The sequence below is a fragment of the Jaculus jaculus genome, chromosome 4 (genome assembly GCF_020740685.1).
Source record: "Jaculus jaculus isolate mJacJac1 chromosome 4, mJacJac1.mat.Y.cur, whole genome shotgun sequence".
Classification (NCBI taxonomy): Eukaryota; Metazoa; Chordata; class Mammalia; order Rodentia; family Dipodidae; genus Jaculus; species Jaculus jaculus.
In genome coordinates, this window is record NC_059105.1 from 158,709,481 (window position 1) to 158,734,311 (window position 24,831).

General features: G+C 52.0%; 1 protein-coding gene across 1 annotated transcript in view; it reads left to right on the forward strand.

The window, feature by feature from the left end:
• Nucleotides 1-3,397: 3,397 nt before the first annotated feature.
• The window catches only part of Adcy5 (adenylate cyclase 5), a 185,133-nt gene continuing 163,699 nt past the window's right edge, over nucleotides 3,398-24,831 (forward strand). The window contains exon 1 of the mRNA XM_045147561.1: nucleotides 3,398-4,964. Coding sequence (XP_045003496.1) covers nucleotides 3,735-4,964 — 1,230 coding nt within the window. The 5' untranslated portion in view covers nucleotides 3,398-3,734. The remainder of the gene's footprint in view (nucleotides 4,965-24,831) is intronic.

Below are 24,831 nucleotides of genomic sequence, written 5' to 3' on the forward strand. Positions count from 1 at the left end.
GAGCAGGCTGCCACATCCTCTAAGTCTTAGTTTTCTCATCGGTATACTGGAGAGAATAACATTTTCTCAAAAATAATTATGTGACAGAATAAGGTATGAGTTCAGATTGACCTTCTGCCTTAAGCCCAACATACCTGACCAAAATGAAATTGCTGGCGCTCACGCCAACGTTCCAGCCCACCAAACCAAACTATGTTACCTGATCTGCCAAGAAATTAGGGAGCAGAGAGAGACAGAGCATTGCACAGAAGCGAACTTACCAAACATGTCGGTTGGCACCGGTGTGATAAAGACGTTCCCTTTGATGTGATCTTTATAAGAAAAGTAGTGGCTACTTTCTGCACACGAAGCCAAACTCCCCTAATCTTTCCACTGGATCAGTGTACTTTATAAAATGAAGTGTTGCCCGATTCTTGAATAATAAAAGCCAATTAAGATCTTGTTGGTTCGACACTGACAATAAAATATTTACTTACGGTACATACTAGCTTAACAAATATTAGTCCATTTTCCCTTTCTTCTGCCTCATCTTTCCCAGTAGGACCCAGATGGGACCTGCAGAGTTTTTTTCGGGTTTTTTTTTTTTTTTTTTTTGGTTTTTACTATGGGAAGTGATAGTGCCTTCCTTCCTCTCAATGCTGATGTGTGCTTGGGGTTTTGTTGATTACTGAACTTGATTGGCAGCTCCACTTCTTCCCTGATTGTAATGTAAGACGTTCCCGAGCCAGTGTGGTCATCTTTCTTGGTAGCACCCAGCTTAGAGCTTTGTACACGGAGAGAGTTTTGTTGACTAAGTTCACGTTGCTTTTTTTTTTTTTTTTTTTTGCTTTTTAAATGACTTAACTAATCATGGATTACTCAAAGGTTAGTTTACTCAGATCTCTTGGAATTTTTCTCCTCTCAATCTGTAGCACTCTCCAGGCTTATCTTCCAGTTGGCAAAGAGGTGACCAGCACAAGAAGAGGCGGCTCCCTCAAACCTCTGTGCTCCTTTGTCCGAAGCTTTGGGGAGGACTGAAGGATGAAGAGAAGGAAGTGATGTGCCCTCCCTGGCACATATGGTTTACTCTCTCTCAGCGGGAGACTGGCAGAACTGCGGCAGGATTACCTCAGCTGCAAGGCAGGAACAGACCCCCCCATTCTATAGGTTCAGGTCTTTGCCCCAGTACAGTCCCGACCAGCCCAGCCTTTGGCCAGAGGTCGTGGGAAGGAGTTTCTGGTCGCTCCCCCTTGCTTCCTGGGGGTGCGTGGGGGGGGGGAACTCCACCATGCCCGTGGGCTTTCATCCAGTGTGGGAGGCAGCCTGATGCCGAGGAAAAGCCCTTTGGGGTTGCAGGTTAGGAGACCTGTGTGATCTGTGGCTGCTTGGTTAAGCTCTTGTCGCCTCAGTTTACGCATCTACAAACTGGGTACAACCACGCAAGCAATGGCAGTGTCACAAAGCCAAGGTTGCTGAGTTGTTTTTTTTTTTTTTTTTTATAAAAGCACAAACAAGCTCCTCATAAACGCCAGATGTCTCTAGCGCTGTCTGTGGGGTTTTCTCCGGGTCACTACCCACCAAAGCATTCCTGTCCCGCCCCACCCGGGGAAGCAATCGACCTCACCCACCGCATCTCCATCTTTTCCATCACTGCCTTCCTGCGCCTCAGAGATCTTCCGTGTCTGCATTTCCTTGGTCCATTTCCGGGTCTGGCTCTGGGGCCCCCTCGGCCTCTCTAGGGATTCAGTCTTTGGCATGTTGCGGTAGTGGCGGCCCCGGGCGCCCCCAACCAGGCGCGCCCTCCTTTTGGCACCGTCGCCGGGCCACAGAATTGCCCAATAAGAGCACCGGACTCGGGTCTGACAGCTTTGCAAGCGGCCAATCGAGCCAGGCCAGAGAAAGGGGGGCGCAACGCGGTGGCTGAAGTTAGGTTGAATGGGGGAGGGGAAGCAAAGAGGGGGGGCGATAAAAAGAGGGGAGATCGGACTTTGGGGCGCTGGATCCAGCCGGGACAGGGGGGTGAGGGAGCGCGGATGGCCCGCCACCAAGGTCCAACGAAGGGACAGCGCGGGGTTGACCCGGCTGGAGGCGCCCGGGAGGGAGGGAGGGAGGGAGGGCGCGGTGAGAATCTTAGGTGAAGCAGGGGAGCTGTGTGTGGGGGGGTGTCCCTGAGCACCCCTTGTCCCCATTCCCCCGCGGGCCGAGCTGGAGGATGCTCGCGGGGCGCCGGGGCCGGGCGGAGGGCGGAGGCAGCCGCACGCCGCGGTGAGCCGGGGCTTGAGCGGCGCGGGGGGCGGGGAGGCGGCGGGAGGAGGGGATGCGGAGGGCGCTCCGGCGGCGGCGGCGGCGGCGGCGGCGGCGGCGGCGAGCGGGCGAGAAAGGGAGGAGCGGCGCGAGCGGCCGGAGCGGCGCAGGGCCCGAGGCGTGCATGGCGCGCCCGGAGCCGGGCTCCTGCGGGCCCCTCCGGAGCGCCTCCGGGACGCCGCGGCTCTTCGACCGGCCCCGGTCGGCCGGTCGCTGTTGAGTGCCGAGCCTTCCGTCCCTGGATGCCGTGGTCTCCAGGAAGAACCCGCCAGCGTTGGGGTACAACGGCGGCGGCGCTGCGCCGGATTCCGCCGCCCTCGGCGTAGTGGTTCTGCGCCCGGCCGCCTTTGGGCCCGCCGCCGGCAGCGAGGAGACCCGGTGTGGGGTGCTTTGCTGGAGGTGGTGGTGGGCTTGCGGAAGCCAGAGAGACAGCCCTCGGGACCTGCGGGGGCGAGCCGGCCCGGGTGGGTTTGGGGGAGAAAGGGGAGGCGAGAGGGGAAGAAGAAGGGCCACGCCGCAGAAAGCGGGTCCTCGCCGCCGGTACCCACCCCCCCTTCCCTCCCTCTCTCTCTCGCGCGCGCGGACGCGCCGAAGGCTGGGCTCGGCTCCGGTTGGGGGCCACGCGCCCACTCTCGCCGCGGGAGGTGGGGGATGCAAGCGACAGCACCCCCGGGCTCCAGGACCCCTCCTCTTCTCCCCCCCTCCACCACCCCCCAGGGCTCCGGAGCTATTGCTCCGCCCGCCGCCCCCTCCCCCGTTCTCTCCACCCCTCCATCCCACCTCCCCACCCCTCGTAAGAAAATAATGCTGGCTGGCGCCCGTACCTCCCAGTCGCTCCCAGTCAGCCGCCAGCAGGAGAGGGCACCCGCTGCGTCTCCGTGCCGGGACTCCCGCCGAGCCGCCTTCGCTACCGCCTCGACCCGAGAGCTGCTGGGTTCCGTTTAGCAGGATCTGCGAGCGCCGCCGCGCCCCGGGGGTTGGGGGGGGGGGAGCACTGCCAGCCTGGGGAGGCGCCGCCCGCAAGGACACCTCTCCGGGTCCCGCCTCGCCCCGCAACTCCGACCCCTCGTCGAGCTGCACGCGAGCCTGCGAGCAGTCGAGACGTCCCCGCGCGCGGCGCTGCCAGCCGAAGAAGGGCAGCCTTCCTCCGATCGGTCCCCCTGCGCCCCGGTGCTCGAAGCCAACTCCATCCCGGGACTCCCGAAGCGGATTCTCAGCCACTTCTCACCTCGGGGTACGCCCGCCTTGCCGTTCGCCCTCCCGTGTGTCCTCTACCGCTCAGGACGGGGGTGCCAAGATGCCCCGCTGCGGCGCAAGGCCCCGGGCCGCCCCCGACGACGTGTGACCCCAGCCTGGTCCCTCTGCTCGGTCATCCGCCCTCCCCGTGGAGACCCTCGGCCCGGCCCCCGGGGGAAGAGGAGGAGGAAGAAGACGACGAGACCGACGGGGGGATGTCCGGTTCCAAAAGCGTGAGCCCCCCGGGCTATGCATCGCAGACGGCGGCGGGGCCGGTGCCGGCGTCCCGGGGAGGCCCGGAGCACCGCTCGGCGTGGGGAGAGGCCGATTCCCGCGCCAATGGCTATCCACACGCCCCCGGGGGGTCAGCCCGCGGTTCCACCAAGAGATCCGGGGGGGCGGTGACCCCGCAGCAACAGCAGCAGCAGCAGCAGCAGCGCCTGGTCGGCCGCTGGCGCAGCAACGACGACGACGACGATGACCCTCCGTTGAGCGGCGGCTGCGGCGGCGGCGGCGACGACCCCCTGGTCGGGGGCTTCGGCTTCAGCTTCCGCTCCAAGTCCGCCTGGCAGGAGCGCGGCGGCGACGACGGCGGCCGCGGCAGCAGGCGGCAGCGGCGGGGCGCGGCGGGAGGGGGCGGCACACGAGCGCCCCCTGCGGGCGGCGGCAGCGGCGGCGGCGGCGGCGGCGGCGGCGGCGGCAGCGGCAGCTCCTCGGCGGCTGCTGCTGCTGCTGCAGCGGCGGCGGCGGCGGGCGGGACGGAGGTGCGCCCCCGTTCGGTGGAACTGGGCCTGGAGGAGCGCCGGGGCAAGGGCCGAGCCACCGACGAGCTGGAGCCCGGTGTCGTCGAGGACGGCGGCGAAGGATCGGGAGATGGCGGCAGCTCGTCCGGGTCCGGATCGGGAGGCGGCGCCGTGCTGTCCCTGGGTGCCTGTTGCCTGGCGTTGCTGCAGGTGTTCCGTTCCAAGAAGTTCCCGTCGGATAAGCTCGAGCGGCTGTACCAGCGCTACTTCTTCCGGCTGAACCAGAGCAGCCTCACCATGCTCATGGCCGTGCTGGTGCTCGTGTGCCTGGTCATGCTGGCCTTCCACGCCGCGCGACCCCCTCTGCAGATCCCCTACCTGGCCGTGCTGGCGGCCGCCGTGGGCGTTATCCTCGTCATGGCCGTGCTGTGCAACCGAGCCGCCTTCCACCAGGACCACATGGGCCTGGCCTGCTACGCGCTCATCGCCGTGGTGCTGGCCGTCCAGGTGGTGGGCCTGCTGCTGCCCCGGCCGCGCAGCGCCTCCGAGGGCATCTGGTGGACGGTGTTCTTCATCTACACCGTCTACACGCTGCTGCCCGTGCGCATGCGGGCCGCCGTGCTCAGCGGGGTGCTCCTGTCCGCTCTCCACCTGGCCATCGCTCTTCGCACCAACGCCCAGGACCAGTTCCTTCTGAAGCAGGTAGGTGGGGGGGGGGGGGACGACCCTTCCCCGACCACAGGGTGGCATGGGCAAGCCTAGGCTTGGATGCTGGGAGAAAGGAGCCAGCCCCTTCGCCAGTTAAAGTGGAGAAAAGAGCCAGGCGAGGTTGCTTCTTGTCTCTCGCCCTCCAGCTTTTGCAGTCTGCAAGGTGTTGCTTGTGTTGTTTGGGACGTTCTTAGCCTGGTGGAGGGCATGCGCCAAACTCGCTACAATTGGGGGGAATTCCAGGAAGGAAGGGAGATGGCATGGAGAATCCTCACCTTCTGTTTGAACTTCTGACCCCGTAGAAGTGATTGCACCCTCTAACAGCGGTCGCTCCTTCCAGAGTGCCACTTTGGGTCTCTTAGCGAGGAGACCCCGGGGCACCCCATGCCCACTCTTAAGGAGCGGGCAATATCCCTGCCACCTGTTTGAGGCTGGATAGTTGGCAGCTGGAGACAGCCTTGACTCTGGAGGACTGACAAGTTTACTTCCGTTTCCAAAGGGCCCCAAGCAAAAACAACAACAACAAAAAACTACCTCTAGGAAAGAGCAGCTGAGTTGTGTGTGGTGGCGATACCCCTTCTGGCTTGAACAAAAAAACATACTGAGCATCATGACTCCTTTCTAGTGAGTTCTCCAGGTCATTCCTCAGAGGGGTGGGATGGGAGCTCTTTTATTCCTGCTGGTACTTGTGTGGGCTCAAGAGGACTTAAAACTTCTGCCTCGTTGCCGGGTGACCTAAGGCTTACTTGCCATTTCTGACCTCAGAGTCAGACGGCCCCTCTGGTCACCCACATCCCAGCCCCTGCCCAGTCTGTGACTGCTGATGAACGCTTGTTTGCAAGCTGTTCCACTGGAGAGTCTGCAGGACTTCCCAGCAGGCTTGACTGTGGACTCCACTACCCCGCACCCCCCACCGTCTCTGTCAGCTTCTCATAGAGCCTGATAGCATTCCCTGTCATTGCCTTCCATGTCAGCGCTCCCCGCCACGTCTACCTTCTTTCCCAGCCTTTGGGCTTGTGGTTGGACAGCTGCATTCTTGGGGCGCTCTCCTCTTGTGTCCTCTGGACACATATTCTCCCAGAGGGAATAGCATAGAGTAGTATAGACTGGCTGATTCTGCAGGGAGCTGTGTGAGTGGGAGGCAGGAGACGTGGACCCTTTCTGGGCCTCAGGTTCCTCTTCTAGAGAATGAGAGGGCTGACTGTGTCCCTTCTAGCACCTTCTGTGTAGAGCCTCACCTCCTGCAAGGACCCTTCCCTGTCCCAGCCACACATTGTACCTTCTGCATGGTTAAGGGAGAGCCCAGAGCCATAGGTTGGAGCACTGCTCTCTTATACCCATTGATTTTGCTCCCTGTGCAGGTAACTTCCATGGACCCCTAAGGTCCCTCCCCCGCACCCCTCCCCTCTCTCTTCCTTGCCCAGCACAGCACTGAATGCTTAGTAGTGATTTAATAACCTCTTGCCAGTTTGGTTGGGGTCCAATGAGTAGAATAGGTGGAGTTGTTGATGTTAAAAAGTTTTTCTGAGCTGGGATCAGAAGGGAGAAAAATGCTTTAAAGATTAGCTTTGAATATGAGAGAGAAATCTTTCGAAACGCGGTGGTTTGAAAAAAGCCACTACTATTATTGGTGCTTATAAAGGCCTCACTCTTATTTAATTTAATTTTTTTTGTTTTGTCAAGGTAGGGTCTTGCTTTAGCCCAGGCTAACCTGGAATTCACTCTGTAGTCTCAGGCTGGCCTTGAACTCAGCTATTCTACCTCTGCCTCCCAAGTTCTGGGATCAAAGGCATGTGCCACCATGCCCGGCTAAGGCCTAACTCTTGATTTGAGGTGTTGTGCCTCTGGGGAGTATGTCTTGTTGGGTGGGCATAGCTCCCATGCAGAGGAAGGGCATCTTATCCATATGCAGCAGTGGAGGTTTCTAGTGTACTTACAGATGTTTCCAGAGCCAGACTTGGGACAAGTGGTCTGATTATAGCCAGAGGCAGTCCTGGATGTGTGATTTGAGGAAAGTAGGGTCAGATCTCAGGAAAAGGGTGCTGACCCTGGAATGTTGCAGCCTCGTCTTGGCAATGAAAATGTTATCCAAATACCATATGCCTGATGGACTCCCCCATCTTCAGGCAAACTCCTCTTCCTTCCCTTCCAACCCCCCCCCCCAACTCCCACACCCAGGCTTTTTTTCCTGTGGTGGTCTTCAGGCTTTTCCTTGGCTGCAGGATTTTGGGTAGCTTTACACTTAACTTTTCTTGATCTGCTCTGAGTACATCAGAGCTTGTTATGAATGGACCAAGACAAGGGAATGCAAATATTCTCTTTGGCTTCAGCGAAAACCGTGACTTTTCTTTTTGTTTGTACTTGATTTACCTTCCTGATTATGCATGATCTAAAATTTGTCTTTCTTGAGCACACTGTTCCGGGTGGTGGAGAAATATTAGTGGGACAGTCCAATTTTAACCTCTGCCTCACATTACCCCAGGACGCAGGTGTTTGAGAATGGCTCGTGTTAGATGCTTAATTTTTTTTGTCCCCTCTGATGAAGATACATGCCTGTGGAAGTTGGTAACATTAAACCCATTCTAGTGTTGAAGGCTTTGACATTTCCCCTTTACAGTGTCTCAGGCACTCAGTAGGCCCTCTGGATATTGTATGGACATCCCCCCACCCCTCACTTCTCCTGCAAGGCTGCCCTCACCCTCCCACAGCCCCAGTCTTTTCTTTCCTTTTCTTTGTTTTTCAAGGTAGGGTCTCACTCTAGCTCAGGCTGATCTGGAAATCACTATGGAGTCCCAGGGTGGCCTCGAACTGACGGCGATCCTCCTATCTCTGCCTCCCGAGTGCTGGGATTAAAGGCATGCGCCACCACACCTGGCTCAGTCTTTTTTTTTTTTTTTTAAATATATTTTACTTATTTATTTGAGAGAAAGAGAGAGAGAAAGAATGATGTGCCAGGGTCTCCAGCCACTGCAAGCAAACTCCAGACGCATGCGCCACCTTGTGCATCTGGCTAACATGGGACCTGGAGAATCGAACCTGGGTCCTTTGGCTTTGCAGGCAAATGCCTTGACCGCTAAGCCATCTTCTCCGGCCCAGCCCCAGTCTTTAACATGATCTGGCCTGTGCTTAAAAAAAAAAAAAAATTCTCTCTGCCCCTCTTACATGTGGGCTCTGTCCTTGACTACCGGAAGGGCAGTGGCATGTGGTTTCTTAACGGGTTAGTTTCTACTCAGACAAACGACACAGGGTGCAGAGGACCCTCTTGGTGACTTGGTGCTTCTTAGTCCCCCTCTCTTGCCTGTCTCTTGCTTCCCCTTGGGTCCGTCACCTTTTCCCTCTATCCTTTCTCCCTGCCTGCACCTTCTTTCTCTTACTTCCTTTTCTCTGTTCTCCCCCTCCAGCTTCCTGTTGCTCTCTGTGCACCTCTCCTTTCGTTGGCCTTTCTGATTTTGTCTCTCTTACTCCCCACTCCTGGCCCTTGAGCCTGCTGTGTGCTCTTGTCTTTCTGTTGTCTCCTCATTCCTCATAGGTTGTTTTTTTGCCGCCCCCCACCACCACCTTGCCTGTTCGAAGTCCCTCTGCTACACCCATACCATAAATAACACCCGAGCATCTGCCAAACACATTCCTCACTTGTGTTAATAGGCTGCGATGATGCTGGAGCCTGTTGCCATGGCAACCTCATTTTTGTTTGACTGTATCCCACTCTGCTACATAAAGCCTCGGCGTGCACTCACTCACACACAAACAAGCCCGCTCCCCACAACGATCACCCATGCTTGGCTGTCAAAGAATATTTTAAAGACAGTGCCCTTGGGGTCGTGTGGGGGTGAGATGATTGGAGCTCAAGAAGATGGTCCCCTCCTCCGCCCAGAGACACCCTAGGAGGTGATAATGGATGGAACCCGCTCTCAGAAGAGTAGAGCGCCCCGTCCAAACGCGGAGTGTTTTATTACGCAGCCACATTCTGACCCCGTGTGGGTCTCTAGGAACTTGCAGCGTGGACGCCCCCCCCCCCTGCCAATCCCACTCTTGAGCTCCTCGCTGCCCCTCACCCCCGGAGGAGCTCGGTGACTCCTATACTTAACTTCTGTGCCTCTTTGAACCCACGACTGTCACCAGTTGTTCCAGCCGTCAGAATGGCACAGGCAGTGTGTGGGTGATGTTCTGTGACGGAGCGCATGTGAGTTTCTGTCTTCAGGAGGCAAGGGGTGGGCCTGGGTGGAGACGCACCAGGAATTAAGCCGCGCGTGCGTGTGTGTGTGTGTGTGTGTGTGTGTGTGTGTGTGTGTGTGTGTGTGTGTATACCTGTCCACATCTGTCTTATCTGGCAGGCAGTGTGGCCCTGGTGATAGATAGGATGGCCAGGGAAGCCTTTCAAAGGAGATCCTTGCAGCTATGCCCTGTCCCTGGCTGATTGCTGGTCCTTTTCTCATTCTTTCTACCTTGACTCCTGGCTCCTCAGAGAAGTACCCTGAGTGCGCGCTCTCTCTCTCCCTCTCTCTCTTTCTCTCTCTCTTTTCATCTCGAGACTGAGGCCTGGACTTGGTTAGTTAGCTCCCCTGGCCCTATGGATGGAGTCCATCCTTCCTCTTTTTCTGCTGCCCATTCGCCCTGCAGCCCAGAAACCCCGCTGAGGGATCTACCTCTCTGCTTCTGGGTGTCTGTGACCACCCCAGAGTTCACTGCTTAGGTGGTGTGGAGGAGGGTGGACTTCCACGGCTAAGGCCCAGCCTTGCCAACTACCCGTTATTCCCCTCATCACCTGTATTTCTACGCAGGAGAAATGTCTGCAAGCGAATCCCAAAAGTGAAGCACCTTGGAGTGCAGGGTTTGCTTTAAATTTGGAGCTGAGCAGGGTGTTTATCTTGCCTTAAGGCTAACTGTATTTGGCAGTTACATTTCCTAATCGTTTTCTATTATATCGCTTTCTTCTCCAGGCAGCTAGCGCAGGCGCCTGGAGGGGAACGGAAGGGGCTCCTGGCAAGGGTTTTGAGCAGGACTTTTGGTTAGGGGGTCAGCTACTAGGTCTTGGGGAGCCATGATCCATGTGTGTGTGTGTGGGGGGGGGAACCTCAGGAATGGTGGACGTTTAGCTGAGGAGCTGAATGCTCACTTTGGTATTTGCAGGGAGGTTCACTGTTAATAAGTCAGTTTCTAAGTTTTGATCTGCAGGTGACAACTTGAAGTCTGTGTGCTGTGGAGCGTCGGGCAGTGTGCTCATGTTTGTCTGTGGGTTAGGGCACCGTCACAGAAACCTGCTCCACCTCACAGAAGAGGCTTAAAATAATCTGGGTGAAAGTCTTGGATGCAAGTTCTTCTGTCTGGACAGACAAGCCCTGGCTATGAGTCCCTTTGTCAAAGTAGGTGGATGGAAGCAGAACTTGTCTGTGAACCAGCCTACCTAGGGCCAAGTTATCTCCTCTCCAGAGAAGTCTGAATGGAATTGGGCACTTTGATCCCAGCCCAAGGTGGGTGAGGGTGGGGCAGGGAACCCTAAGAAAAAGGCTTCCTTAGTTATGCCAGTTCCTGGCTGGATCACTTCTAGTCCACGCTGCTTGATACCTCAGCTAACTTCATTCCTTTGGTGACAGGCCCAGCTTGTGGTCATTTACTTCCCAGGAGCATAGCAGGGAAAGTTTGCTCTGGGGATTTCACCATGGTTGTTCCCATAACTCCTTTGGGGACAGTTGCATAAGTGATGTTCTAGCATATTCTGTCATTCATCCTCAAGTCAGATGGGTGTAGCTGCCTCACAGAGGGCAAGATCAGCATTAATTTTCCTTCCCAAATACAAAAGTTGATGGAGCTAATTAGAAAGTCATGGTCATCATGAATAAAATGTTGAGTTTTTTTTTTTTACTAACAGTGAGCTTAAGGTGAGCCTGTTTTGAGGTGTTTATTAGAAAGGTGAACAGAAATCTTGGTTCTGTTTATACGCAAAATCAGTTCACAGGAAGATTGAGAGCTTGCCTGAAGTTTGGTGTTTAATTCTAGAATTCAGAGGAAAATGACCAACTTGGTAAGAGAACTGAAAGCCTTGAATTCTAAGAGAACAGTTGATAAAAAGAGAGATACAGTAGTGGACAAGAAAATCCAATGAGCTCAACAAGATGGTGGTGTTGGGGCTGTTACTATTGTTGGATTTTATAGGAGGGTTTAACTTATTTTCAGTTGCACCCACAAGCAGGTTTGGGGCAAATGGGTGGAAATCGTAGAAAAATGTCAATTCTTGGGGTTGGCTGAGTAGTTTTAAAAGTGTTTGCTTGCGAAGCCTGTGGGCTAGCATCTATGCAAAGTTACTTGCAAAAGTGGCACATGTATCTGGCATTCAGTTGTATTTGTAAGAGATTCTGGCATATCCCCACACTTGGGCAAACAAACAAATACGAAAACAAATAAATAATTTTCAACTCTCCCAGGTGGGAGACCTTTCTGGTCATTAGGGTTGTAGTGACCAAAACAGATGCACTTTGTCAGTGGAGGTGTTTGAGTGAAGATCAGAAACTATCTGCTCAACATCTTATGAATCCTTTTATTTATTTCTGTTTTTATTTATTTGAGAGATGGGGAGGAGGGAGGAGAGAGAGAGAGAGAGAGAGAATGGGCATGCCAGGGCCTTCAGTCGCTGCAAACGAACTCCAGACACATGTGCCCCTTTGTGCATCTGGCTTATGTGAGTTCTGGGGAATTGAACCTGGCAAGTGCTTTAACTGCTAAGGCATCTCTCCAGCCCACATCTTGCGAATTCTAACCTTGGGCCATCACAACCCTCCCTGGCTATTTTTAGAAAATGCAGACTTTGAGGCCTCATAAGCAAGTGCAACTTGCAAAGGTGTAGGGTGGATCCCAGAAATGGATCATTTTAATATTTTTGTTGATAGGGCCTTGAGCATGCTAAACTTGTGTTATGATAAAGCTATGCTCTCAACTTGGATTTCTTTTGTTCTTTTAACTTTTTAAAAATATTTTATTTATTTGCAAGGGGGAGGGAGAGAGAAAGAGAATGAGAATGGGTGCGCCAGGGCCTCAGCCACTGCAGATGAACTCCAGATGCATGTGCCACTTTGTGAATCAGGCTTTTATGTGGGTACTTGGGAATTGAACTCCGGTCATTAGGCATTGCAGGGCAATGACTTAACTCCTGATCCATCTCTCTAGCTCCCCTTTCTTCTTTTTAGACAGCTTGGTTCCAGGATTCCAAGTTCTCCCAGTGGTCTTAATGGCCAGCTTTCACAATATTAAAGTCCTCCATGAGTTCTCATCATGACCTTCTCATTGTATCAGTCTACTTCATCCCTATAACAAAAGATCTGAGGTAGCTAACTTGCTTATACGGAAAAGGTTTCCTTTCTCACAGTTCTGAAGGTTCCAGGGCATGAGGCCTTCATTAGATCATTTCTGTAGCCTGACAGGTAGAAGGGCTAGGCCCTTGCGTAGGACCAAGTGGTCACATCTTCAACCAGGTGAAGCTAAACTCGGGTTTTTTATTGCAATCCTCTTGGAAAAACTACCAAAGTGTCTCACGGAATTACCAAAGGGGTATGTGTAAAAACACCTCTCACTCCCAGTGGCCTAAGGACCTCTGTTATGGCTCAACTCCCAATTTCACCCTGGGGTCCAATCCTTTGACCACTGTGGAACTGGGGGGGACATGACCATATTCACACCACAGTGCTTAGCCTCAGTTGAAAGAAGTAGAATCTCTGCGTTCCTGCGGGCCCACTGGGTGCGTTCCTGCGGGCCCACTGGGTGCATTCCAGTGGGCTGGTGCGTGCTGATGCGGGGGGGGGGGCACATCTGGAAGGTGATGGGATGATGGTTTTGGTACAGCAGAGCCAGGGAAGCGCGTGGCCGTGGACCACTGTCCTGGACTCATCCCTCCCCTACCATTTGCAAGCTCCTTCCTGTTAGAGGTAGAGGTAGAAAGGAGGGCCCCACGTTTGCCTTCTGGCTGACATATTCATTTTTTCCAATGAGTGGCAGTGGAAACCACCGAGGACATGCCTATAGAATGTGGAGGAGAAGGCTGGCAGCTGAGGAGCAGCAGGGCAAAAGAGAGAGAGGAATTAGGAGGTCGTTTGAAGGAGGGGAACTAGGACTTAAAGGAAGTGGGGGGGACAAGAGATTGGCTCTGCGAGTCTGGGGAGTGGAGAGCTTAGAAGTGGGGGCAGGGATGCCTGTCTCTTGGAACAATAGGAGTAGTCACAAGAGGAGGGGGCACAAACACAACATGAGGAGACAGAGGAGGCTTTGTTCTTAAGGCCAACCTCATGTGTCAGCATGAAATGTACTAGAGCCCCCCCCCCTTCCCGAACTACCTCTTTCTCTGGTGTGTGCGTGGGGGGGGGGGTCCTGTACTCCTGCTTCTGAGGCCTCCTGACATCAACTATGTAAGCGCTCTGCTCTTTATCACAAAATGCGATGCAGTCCAACTGTGCTTTTTGGAAGGGGTCCTGAGGTCTCCAGGGCCTCGCGTCTCTCGGCGCCGAACCCCGCCGTACGCATAGCTGGTGCCCAGTGAGGGCTGAATGAATGAACGAATGAATGAATGGGTGGTGGTGTGGGTGGATGCCTGCACGCCGCCTCTAGGCTGTGCCGAAGTGCTAGACCAACACCTCCACAGAAGGAAACCACGCAGCTCGGCTTGGAAGCCTATTTTGGTGGGTTGTAATCCTAAACTCCTGAGCAGGGCTTCCAAAACCCTCCTGCAGCAATTTAAAACATGTGCCTTTAGAAACAGAGCTGTCGCCCGGCTCTGCTGGTATGGTACTCTATCCCTTCGCGGGCCTGGAAACCATCGTGCCTTCTCCCATGCGGTCTGCTAATCGTTAATTATTTGGTGCCTCCCGTGACCCAGACCCTTTGCTAGGCCGAGGGGCTGTGGAGATGGGTCACGTTGGATCCCAGCTCTCCCCAGGGCGGTCTTTAGCCCAGAGTCTTCCACTGAGTGTCCCTGAGAAGGATGTCAACTGATGAGTCACAGATACATGCTCAGTCAAATCAGTTATCAGATAAATTTAGGAAATACAGCCAGCCTTCTCTGTATGTAGGTTGCATCTATGGATCCAAATACTACAGATTTGAAAATATTTGAGAAATCAGTTGTGGCTGTACTGAATATACACTGACTTCTTTTTTTAAAAAATTTATTATTATTATTTAAAATTTTGGTTTTGAGGGTCTCACGCTAGTCCAGGCTGACCTGACATCTACTCTTGTCGTCTCAGGCTGGCCTCGAACTCACAGTGACCCTCCTACCTTGATCTCCCAAGCTCTGGGTTTAAAGGCGTGGGCCACCATGCCCAGCACTGTTTTTTTTTTTTCTTTCTTGTCACTACACCCTAAACAGAACATAGCATTTACATTGTGTTAGGCAATATAAAGTAACCTGGAAATGATTTAATACATGGGTGGGTGGATGTGTGTGGGTTATATGTAAATATTACATTATATAAAGGACTTGAACGCCTGCATGTATCTGGGGGTGGGGGAGGGTCTCGAATCAATCCTCTGAGGACCCTGAGAAACAGCTGTGCTGGGTTAAATAGAATTTTTAGGTTTTGAAAGCTTGTAATATTTTATTGTGCATAAAAAGTTGCCAAGTGGAGGGATAGCGCATGAAGTGTTTCACAAATCTATTTGACCCCAGATCATTTATTATTATTATTATTATTTTTCAAGGAACATATAGGACTGGAGGCTTTCATGTTGGGACACTCTTTAGCACTCTCGGGAATTGCTGTCTGTCCAGCTCCCTGCTCCTGGGGTAGACCTACACAAGGGCACCAAGAGGAAGGCCTGTGTTTGGCAGCTTGCCTCTCTCGAAAGGAGATTGCCCAGGCTGCGCTGGCTGGCTGCCTGCTTTCAAGTCTCGTTCTCCATCTGGGTCAGAAATCCTTTATAAAATAGAATGATGGGGCTGGAAGGGGCCAGGGAGATGCTGCCTTTATCTAGCTGCAGTTTCTTTTCAGGGGTTTCTGTTGGCATTAGACTCGGGACAAGGTGGGCTTCCGCACAGTGACCCCCTTGCATGTCCTTCCAGAACTTTGCTTCAGACAGACACTGAGTGTGTGGATGTCCACGAGGAACATCCACGTGTGGATGTTCCGTGATGGAACATTCTAGATCATCTTTCTCCAAATGTTTGTTCTTCCTTTCCCATTCTGACTCTCTAAAAGGAGGAGGCTCTTAAAGAATATCGATTGTGAGCGACGAGCAGGTACTGAGCCACTCTGCGCTGGGCCCTAGGTTCGTCTACTCAAGCAGTACCTTTCCTTTTTTGGTCAGGGTCTCACCCCAGGTTGGCCTTGGACTTATTTTCTTTAGCCCACGCTGATCTCAAACACACTGTGTAGTAGCCCAGCCCAGGCTGGCCTCAAATTTGAGCTGATCCCTTGTCTCTGCCTTGCAAACAGGTGTGTGCCATGAAGCCCATTGCATGATTTCTTTTATTTATTTATTTGTATTTTTTTGAGGCAAGCCCAACAGATTGGCCTTTTTTTTATTTAAAAAAAAAAATGGGAGAGAGCAAGAGGGTGGGGGGAATTGGCATGCCAAGACTTCTAGCCACTGCACTTGAACTCCAAGACGTGTGTGCAGCCTTGTGCTCTTACGACACTTTGTGTGTCTGGCTTATGTGGGACCTGGAGAGTAGAACGTGGGTCCTTAGGCTTTGCAGGCAAGCGCCTTAACCGCTGAGCCATCTCTCCATATAATCTTAGTGCCAACCCAAAGCGGAAGGCACTTAACCCCACCAGCTGCTTCAGAATGGGGGCGAGAGCCACTGAGTAACTTCCCATGGTCGCACAGCAGTGTGGCAGACGGGCCAATGGCCCACCCTTGCCCGCTGGGCATGTCCTTTGGTTCCAGAGGGCCTTGTCTGGCCTTCAGTGTTGGGCTTACTGGGAGGGCAAGGCAGAAGTGCCCTGACCTTTGGCTGTTGGAGACGCGTACTCTGCCTCCCTAGCGCTAGGGCGAGGGAGTCTAGTTCTGGGTCTTGTGTTTTGCATATCTTGTTTTTGCATTGGCTCCCGGAGTTCTTAGGTAGGATTGAACTGTAGCTGGTCAAGGTGGCAACAGGATTATCAACACCTACCTTCTCTTCTCCCTTTTCCTCCTGGCTTTCCTCTTTCTCTTCCTCCTCCTCTTCCTCTTCCTCCTCCTCTTATTTTTATTTATTTATTTGACAGAGAGATCGAGGCTGGGCAAGCCAGGACCTCCAGCCGCTGCAAACAAACTCCAGACACACGTGCCACCTTGTGCATCTGGCTTACGTGACTACTGGGGAATCGAACCTGGGTCTTTTGGCTTTGCAGACAAGCTTCTTAACAACTAAGCCATCCCTCCAGCCCTTGGCTTCCTTTCTCGCACTACCCACTTTTCGTGCTTCCTGGAGTAACTTCCCAGACACACCACTCCTCAAATCCTCACCTCAGGGTACTTTTGTAGGAAAATCCAAGCAGTGGGCAGGCCGCAAGTTGAACCCCGATTCGATTTGCACACTAGGGAATGGAGCCTGCTCACTTGGGATAAAGATATGGCAGGTGAAGAATCTGGTGACAGAATTCTGGGTTAAGCGGAATTTATTTATTTATTTATTATTATGCTATTTTATGAGAGAAAGAGAGAGAAATGGTGCCGCAGGACCTCTAGCTGCTGCAATCGAACTCCAGACACGTGCACCACCTTGTGCACGTGTGTGACCTTGTGCATCTGGCTTAGGTGGGTTCTAGGGAGTTGAACCTAGATCCCTAGGCTCTACAGGCAAGTGCCTTAACTGCTAAGCCATTTCTCCAGCCCTTAAATAGAATTTTTAAACTGGATGTCCCTACAGGTGAGACTGAACTACGTAGTGGCTCCAATCCTGCCTGATGACTTAAGTACCTCTGCATGTTTCTCATGAATAGTGGAGCAAGAGAAATGATGTGAAACACTCACACACACACACACACACACACTTCTTTTGAATTGTTACGTAAAAAAAATGTGACTTGGCACTGGGCGTGGTGGCACACGCCTTTAATCCCAGCACTTAGGAGGTCAAGGTAGGAAGATCGCAGTGAGTTCAAAGCCACCCAGATACTATGTAGTGAATTCCAAGTCAGCCTGAGCTAGAGTGAAACCCCATCTTGAAAAGCCAAAAAGAAAAAAAAAAAAGAAATGTGGCTTAGACTGGAGAGATGGCTCAGCAGTTAAAGGTGTCTGCTTGCAAAGCCTGATGGTCCAGGTCCAGTTTTCTTATACCCACATAAAGCCAGCTGCACAGAGTGGCGCATGCATCTGGAGTTCATTTGTGGTGGCAAGAGGCCCTGATATGCTCACTTTTTTCTCTTTCTTTGTTTTTTCTTCTCTCTCAGCTTGCAGATTAAAAAATGGGGAGAAACCAGGTGTAGTGGCACACACCTTTAATCCCAGAACTCGGGAGGCAGAGGTAGGAGGATCGCCATGAGTTTGAGGCCACTCTGAGACTACATAGTGAATTCTGAGTCAGCCTGGGCTAGAGTGAAACCCTACCTCGAAAAACAAAAACAAACAAACAAAAAATGGGGAGAGCTAAAAAAAAAATGTGGCTTTCTGTATCCTTTCTGGTTGGCACTCTGGTGTCAGTAGACCTGTGACCTTAAAACCCTGCGTTTTCTTAGGATGGGCGATGAGGGCTCTTGACCCGGGGGCTTTCTGCCCTCACGCAGTTCTGAGAGAAGTCTCACGCTAACTTTTGCCTGCTGGCATTGCGTGTGACTTGCTTGGCAAGCGGAGGACTCAGGAAAGAGTCTCCTAAGTGTCTGGGACGTCATCTGCTGAGACAAGGTGGCCAGCATGCCCCACCCATTGGAGATGCTCACTGTGATGGACTTGTCCAGACCCCTGTGACAACCAGCCTGGCGTTCACTTTCTCAGAAGCTGCTGTGTGTAACATGGCTTGGGACGCATGTCCAAAGGAGTGAGATGTGGCGCTTTCCAGAGCAGGATTTGGTCTATTATGGAAGGTCCTTTAGAGGGTCCCTGTATCATCTTGCACGATCAGTTACCTGTCTAGTCACATGGGGGCCTAGAGGGAGGAACAGGCACCAACAACATTGAGCTACCCCCCGAGTTACACCTTTGAATCTCTTGGGGTGCATTGAAAACATCTATACTGAGAGCCATCTGTACCATTCAGAAAGTGTCCAACCTTTTGGTTTCTCTGGGTCACACTGCCACCTACAAAGTTCATGCCCAAGAACTGTGCAGTTGAGTTCCAAAAAAGGAATTTAAATAACTTTACAGTTCTGTGTGGGGCTAAATCCATAGCTGTCCTGGGCTATGCCTGGGGCATGCCTGAAGAAATGAGGTGAGGATGTGCCTACAGTTGAGACTGAGCTAGACAGTGGCTCCAATCCTGCCTGATGCCTGGAAAAACCTCTACATTTAAATGGCATTCTAGCCGGGCATGGTGGCGCACGCCATTAATCCCAGCACTCAGGAGGCAGAGGTAGGTGGATTGCTGTGAGTTCAAGGCCACCCTGAGACTACATAGTGAATTCCAGGTCAGCCTGCGCCAGAGTGAGACCCTACCTCGAAAAACAAAAACAAAACAAAACAGAAACCATAAATAGCATTCCATAGGTGTTTTTGCTTCTTGTGACAGCTCTGAGGAGTGGACGGGTAAGGTGAGGCAAATCTGACACGGATCAGATTGCATGTCAGTTTTTTCCTCTGCACACTGGCAAAATTAACATCTGGTGTCTCCATAAGTTAGCGTGTGTTAAAGAGGTGCTTCATGGACTTAGAGGTCTGGAGAAAGGGCCTCAATCAGGCCACACTGCCGTTTCTTTGGCTTAGGAGCAGCAGGCTGCACAATCCAGATGTCGGACTCTGAAGAGTCAGAGGTTTTTTTTTTGAAAAAATTTATTTATTTATTTTTCATTTATATTTTATTTTATTTTGAGGTAGGGGCTGGCTGTAGCTCAGGCTTACCTGGAATTCACTTTGTATTCTCAGGGTGGCCTCGAACTCATGTTGATCCTCCTACCTCTGCCTCCCAAGTGCTGGGATTAAAGGCATGCGCCACCATGCCCGTTTTTTTTTTGTTTATTTTTATCTATTTATTTAGTTTATTTATTTGAGAGCAACAGAGACAGAGAGAGAGGGAGAGAATGGATGCACCAGGACCTCCAGCCATTGCAAATGAGCTCCAGATTCATGCACCACCTTGTTGCATCTGGCTAACGTGGGTCCTGGGAAATCGAGCTTTGAACCGGGATCCTTAGGCTTCGCAGGCAAACGCTTAACCACTAAGCTATCTCTCCAGCCCCAGAGCTCTTTTTCACAGTTGGACCCAGCTGTGGATCTGCCGCGGTGCCTTTTAGGGACTGTGAAAGGCCCAGCCACACTCGGGTAGTCCAGTCTCAGCTCGGGTTTCGGAATGCATGACTTTTATTTGTAACGCCCTTCCTCCCCTCCTGGTGTCTGGCGCAGATGGGCATTAAATGGGTTTCCACTTCCCGAGCCCGCAGTGATGGTGTGTTGAAGTGCTCTCTGGACACCTGGGGTCCATATTTACCTATGGAGAGCTCCTGGGTGTAGCCATGACCAGCAGGGATTGAGACTCGGAAGAGGAGTTGGAAGCGATGATGGCATTGCTCAGCCCTGGGTGAGGTGGCCTCAGAGCTCATCTTTTGGTAGTAGAATGGGGTCACAGGAAGGAGGAGGTGTTGTCAAGCGTCTGACCTGGGGTCTCTGCGGAGTAGTATCTTGTAGCTTAGCGCTCATTGGAATGTTTGGAAGATGTCTTTAAAACCAGGCTTCCCACAGCCATCAACAGCTTTAAACATATCCGAGGCAGCTTTTAGCTGTGCTTCAAATCCACCTCTGTGCTCATGGCTCTTCTTCTCAAGGAAGCCAGGGGAAAATGTCTCTTGCAGAGTGAATGTTTGAGGTTTTGTTTCCGTATCTTTTTGCGGGGGGAGACAGGAAGGTTGTTCATCTAACATGCCCTAGTCCCCAGTCTTCCTCTGGCCAAGTCCCTTTTCTGTAAGCATTTCACCATGCTCCATGGATGGGAGCCAATAGTCTTCTAACTGGCCCCGGGGAGGTCACGCCAGCTGGGACTTGCCTTGGCCAACACCGTGGTCTAGATAGAGGCTGCAGAGGCAGAGGGGCCATCGCGAATCTCTGGGGAGTGGAGCGGGCCTGTCTTGGTGACATCTGACCTGTGGAAGGATTAGAACCATCCTCTCGTTTGTCTCTGTAACACTTAGGTTATTATTATTACTGTTTTTTTTTTTTTTAATTTCCTGTGCTGGGGATGGATCCCAGGGCCTCATGCAAACAAAGCAAGTGTTCTACTGCAGAGCTGCATCACCAGCCCTGATTTGTCATTTTGTCTTGGTGGGTTCATTGACCTGTCATTTTACTTGGCTGTTGGCCCTCTGCCTTTTTTATTTATGTATTTATTTAGTTTTGGTTTTTTGAGGTAGGGTTTCACTCTAGTCCAGGGTGACCTGGAATTCACTCTGTAGTCTCAAGGGAGCCTTGAACTCACAGCGATCCTCCTACCTCCGCCTCCCGAGTGCTGGCATCAAAGGCGTGCGCCGCCACACCCGGATTTGGTTTGGTTTTGAGAGGGGTCTTGCCGTGTTGCTTCCCCAGGCTGGTCTTGAACTCAGGTTCTAGGAGGAACTCTTTTTTTTTTTTTTTTCTTTGAGGTAGGGTCTCACTCTAGCCCAGGCTGACCAGGAATTCACTCTGTATTCTCACGGTGGCCTCGAACTCATGGTGATCCTCCTACCTCTGCCTCCCAAGTGCTGGGATTGAAGGCGTGCGCCACCATGCCCGGCTTAGGAGGAACTCTTGACTTTGGCAGAGAGTGGTGATGCTCACGGTGCTACAATGGTTCAGCAGTGTCTCTCCCCTTCTGGGGCGCCGGTATATACGGGCAGTACCATCAACGTGAGCAGAGATCACCACACAAGTTCCAAGAAGGATTCTTCCTTCCTTCTAACGTATTCCCACATAATAGCCATTGTCAGAGATTATTGCTGTGTGTAACAGTACACGTGGCGGCTGCATTTGTGTCGCTGCCAGTGCCTGGGCTGAGACTTAAGGCTTGCTGAATGGCTTGATATCAAGGAACCTACCAGAACTTAAGATGTTAGAAGGGAAGACAGGGTGAGAAGTTTCTACCTAATCCCAGTGTCTAGGCTCAGCGGAGGTGGGAGTTTGAGTTTTGTTTGTCCCAGTGCTGATCCCGAACCTAGGACCTCATGTCTAGTGAGCGAAGGCTCTACAGCCGAGCCCGCTGAGCTCCACCCCCCCCCCCCCGCCGCCGCCAGGCATCAGCGTTTGTTAATGCTCCCCGGGATTCTAACGTGCACCAGGATCGAGGTCTTGCACCCTGAGTCTCCCCTGTCAGCAGAGGGGTCATGTGGATGACAGAATCTGATTGGTAGCGACATCGAAAGGCAAGTTGTTTTGTATCTAAAGGGTTTATCGTGGTGATTCAGTAAAGAGTGATGGCCACTAAAAATGATTGCAGGCCTTTAGTAGGGGAAGAGGGAAGAAAACTTGCTTGGGGGCTGGTGTATAAAATCTTGTCAGCAAGGCTGTGTGGCTCGGTTTATTTATGTTGCTCTTATCACCAGCAATTAACCCCTAATGTGGCTCAATAAATGGCTAATGCAGTACTGTAATAACTGCAAGAATGTTTTTAGAAAATGACTACTCAGTGAGCCTCAGCAAGGGCAGCAAGCACCACTTGGCCTTCCTGGAGGCACGTTAACTACAGACATATGCCCGCTGGCTAGAGGTAGTTCTTTCCTCTTCTCTTTTGTATGTGACATTTCACTTGTTTTTTAAAGTTTATTTTTATTTATTTTATAGAGAGAGAGAGAGAAAGGAAACGGGCACGCCAGGGCCTTCAGCCTCTGCAAACAACCTCCAGACACATGCACCACCTTGTGCATATGGCTTACGTGGGTCCTGGGGAAGTGAACCTGGGTCCTTTGGGTGTTCAGGCAAGTGCCTTAACTGCTAAGCCATCTCTCCAGCAAGACATTTCACTTTTTAAAAAAAATTATTTATTTGACACAGAGAGAGAGAGGGAGAATGGGCGCACCAGGGCCTCCAGCCACTGCATACAAACTGAGACGTATGCGCCCTCTTGTGCATTTGGCTAGGGGTCCTAGGGAATCGAACCTGGGTCCAACCTTTCACTTTTTTAAAAAAAATATTTTTTTGTTCATTTTTATTTATTTATTTGAGAGTGACAGAGAGAGAGAAAGGGGCAGATATATAGAGAGAGATAGAAAATGGGCGCTCCAGGGCCTCCAGCCACTGCAAACAAATTCCAGACGCGTGCACCCCCTTGTGCATCTGGCTAACGTGGGTCCTGGGGAACTGAGCCTCGAACTGGGGTCCTTAGGCTTCACAGGCAAGCACTTAACCGCTAAGCCATCTCTCCAGCCCAACGTCTCACTTCTGATTGGACAAAAGTTGCACGAACCCCTTGGCCTCAGCACCCTTGGCCTTGCTCATTAGTCACGGTCTCCCATTGACATGTAGCCTAGCAGTATTCACGGTAGATGTTCATTAACTGTCTATTGGATGCATGAGTGAATTTGTTCAGGGTCACTCAGCAGGTAGATAGTAGTGTTTGTCCAGTTCTATGTCTTTTTCATAATGTTATTGCGGCTCATAGAAAGCAAGCGATAACGTGGTTTCATCTCCCTAAATGTGTATGTGGCAAAGACTGAGAAAGTAAAAACAGGTGACATGCAAGGAGAGAGAGAGAGAGAGAGGGAGAGAGAGACATGCCGTACCTTAAGAGGAGCTCTTCTTGTCCTCTGTGAAGTTAGCTTGTGCCTGGCATCTTTGCATCAGGGCAAGAAGGACAGGCGACCCTGTGCCCCGGAGGACAGAGAGGCAATTGACCTGTTCTGTAAGAACGGAGAAGACTGGGAGACACTGCCAAGGGGAGCATCCTGACATGGGACAGGACCATGTCCTCAGTTCAGGGTTCCACGAAGGGCCACGTGTATTGTGGTCTTCCATTGGAAAAGGGTTATCTGGGGAGATTTAATTTTGGAGTTTGCTTTACATTTATTTTTAAAGTGGAATATTTCTCTAGCATTGGTGACGGTGGCCTAGAAAAGCCAGTTAGTCACCATCTGACGTCCTCCTGAGTGGGGTGTTGTCTCCTTGTTCCTGCCTCACCTGCCCCAGGGGCGTCTTCAGTTTTCTCCCTCACAGATTCGGGGTTGTGGGGGGTCTGCCACACATAAGTCAGTTAGGACTGGGGCTAGGATGAGATGGTTTGTGGGAGTTTGTGAGGTTTGGGGCAACCTCATCAGGTGAGGTGGTGGCCTTTCTTGCTGAGGAGAATCCAGCTGGGTTCCTGCAACCAGGTGTTTGGTTTTTTTGTTTTTTTTTTTCCCCAAGGTATGTTCTTGCTCTAGCCCAGACTGACTATGTAGTCTCACGGTGGCTTCGAACTCACAGTGATCCTCCTACCTCTGCCTCCCGAGTGCTGGGATGAAAGGCGCGTGCCACCACGCTCGGCTTTGGTTTGGTTTTGAGAGGGGTCTTGCTATGTTGCTTGTCCAGGCTGGTCTTGAACCCCTGGGCACAAGTATTCCTTCCATTTCTGCCTTGCCAGTAGCTGGGACTACATGTGCATTGCACGGCTTCTGTAATATTCTCGGGAGTTCTAATATGTGCTAAGATTGGGAACTAGAGTTTTCAGCCTCCCTTTATTAGCAGAGGGGTCACGTGGGTGATATGGAGTCAGAGTTAGGACTCTATGGGAAAGGCAAGACTCTGCTAGCCTATTTAATCTTTGCTTTTACTCCGTTGTTTTTTTTTTTTTTTTGGTTTTTCGAGGTAGGGTCTCACTCTGGTCCAGGCTGACCTGGAATTAACTCTGTAGTCTCAGGTTGGCCTTGAACTCACGGCGATCCTCCTACTGCTGCCTCCCGAGTGCTGGGATTAAAGGCGTGCGCCACCACGCCCGGCTTTTTGTTTTGTTTTTTTGAGGCAGGGTCTCACTCTAGCCCAGGCTGACCTGGAATTCACTATGTAGTCTCAGGGTGGCCTCAAACGCATAGCAATCCTCCTACCTCTGCCTCCCAAGAGCTGGGAAAAAAGGCATGTGCCACCAAGCCCGGCTGCTCTGTATTTTTGTGAAATTCAAAGTAAATCACCTTCAACCCGAGACATAAAGGACTGATTTAAGGGAACTAAGAAGTACACATTATTCTGTAGGAATATTGCAGGGTAGGCGGGGACCCTGCAGTGATGTGGGACATCCTCTTGCTGTCTAGGACACACTGCTACCTCTGAGGCCTCTCTGGGACACCACACCCCAACTCAGGCAGTGGCAGGGCCCTTGAGCTGGGAGGGGTGCTTGCAGCTGGTGTGGACATGGGATGGATCAAAGTGCACAGAGGTTTTTCCAGAAGCCAAGGGGCTTGGGCTGGCCGCACAAGTGCCCACCTCCTGTGGTGTGTATGTGGCCGGCTTTTTTTTTTTTTTTAAAGATTTTTATTTATTTATTTGATTATTTGAGAGTGACAGAGAGAGAAAGAAGCAGATAGAGAGTGAGAGAGAGAATGGGCGCGCCAGGGCTTCCAGCCTCTGCAAACGAACTCCAGACGCGAGCGCCCCCTTGTGCATCTGGCTAACGTGGGACCTGGGGAACCGAGCCTTGAACCGGGATCCATAGGCTTCACAGGCAAGTGCTTAACCGCTTTGCCATCTCTCCAGCCCTGTGGCCAACTTTCTGTGAGTCCCCTAACTGTGTCTTTCTTGAGAATAAGTCATTAGGTGGCCTTAGAGGAAGGTTTCTCTCTGCCCTTCATTAATGTGGTATCTTTGTCTATGT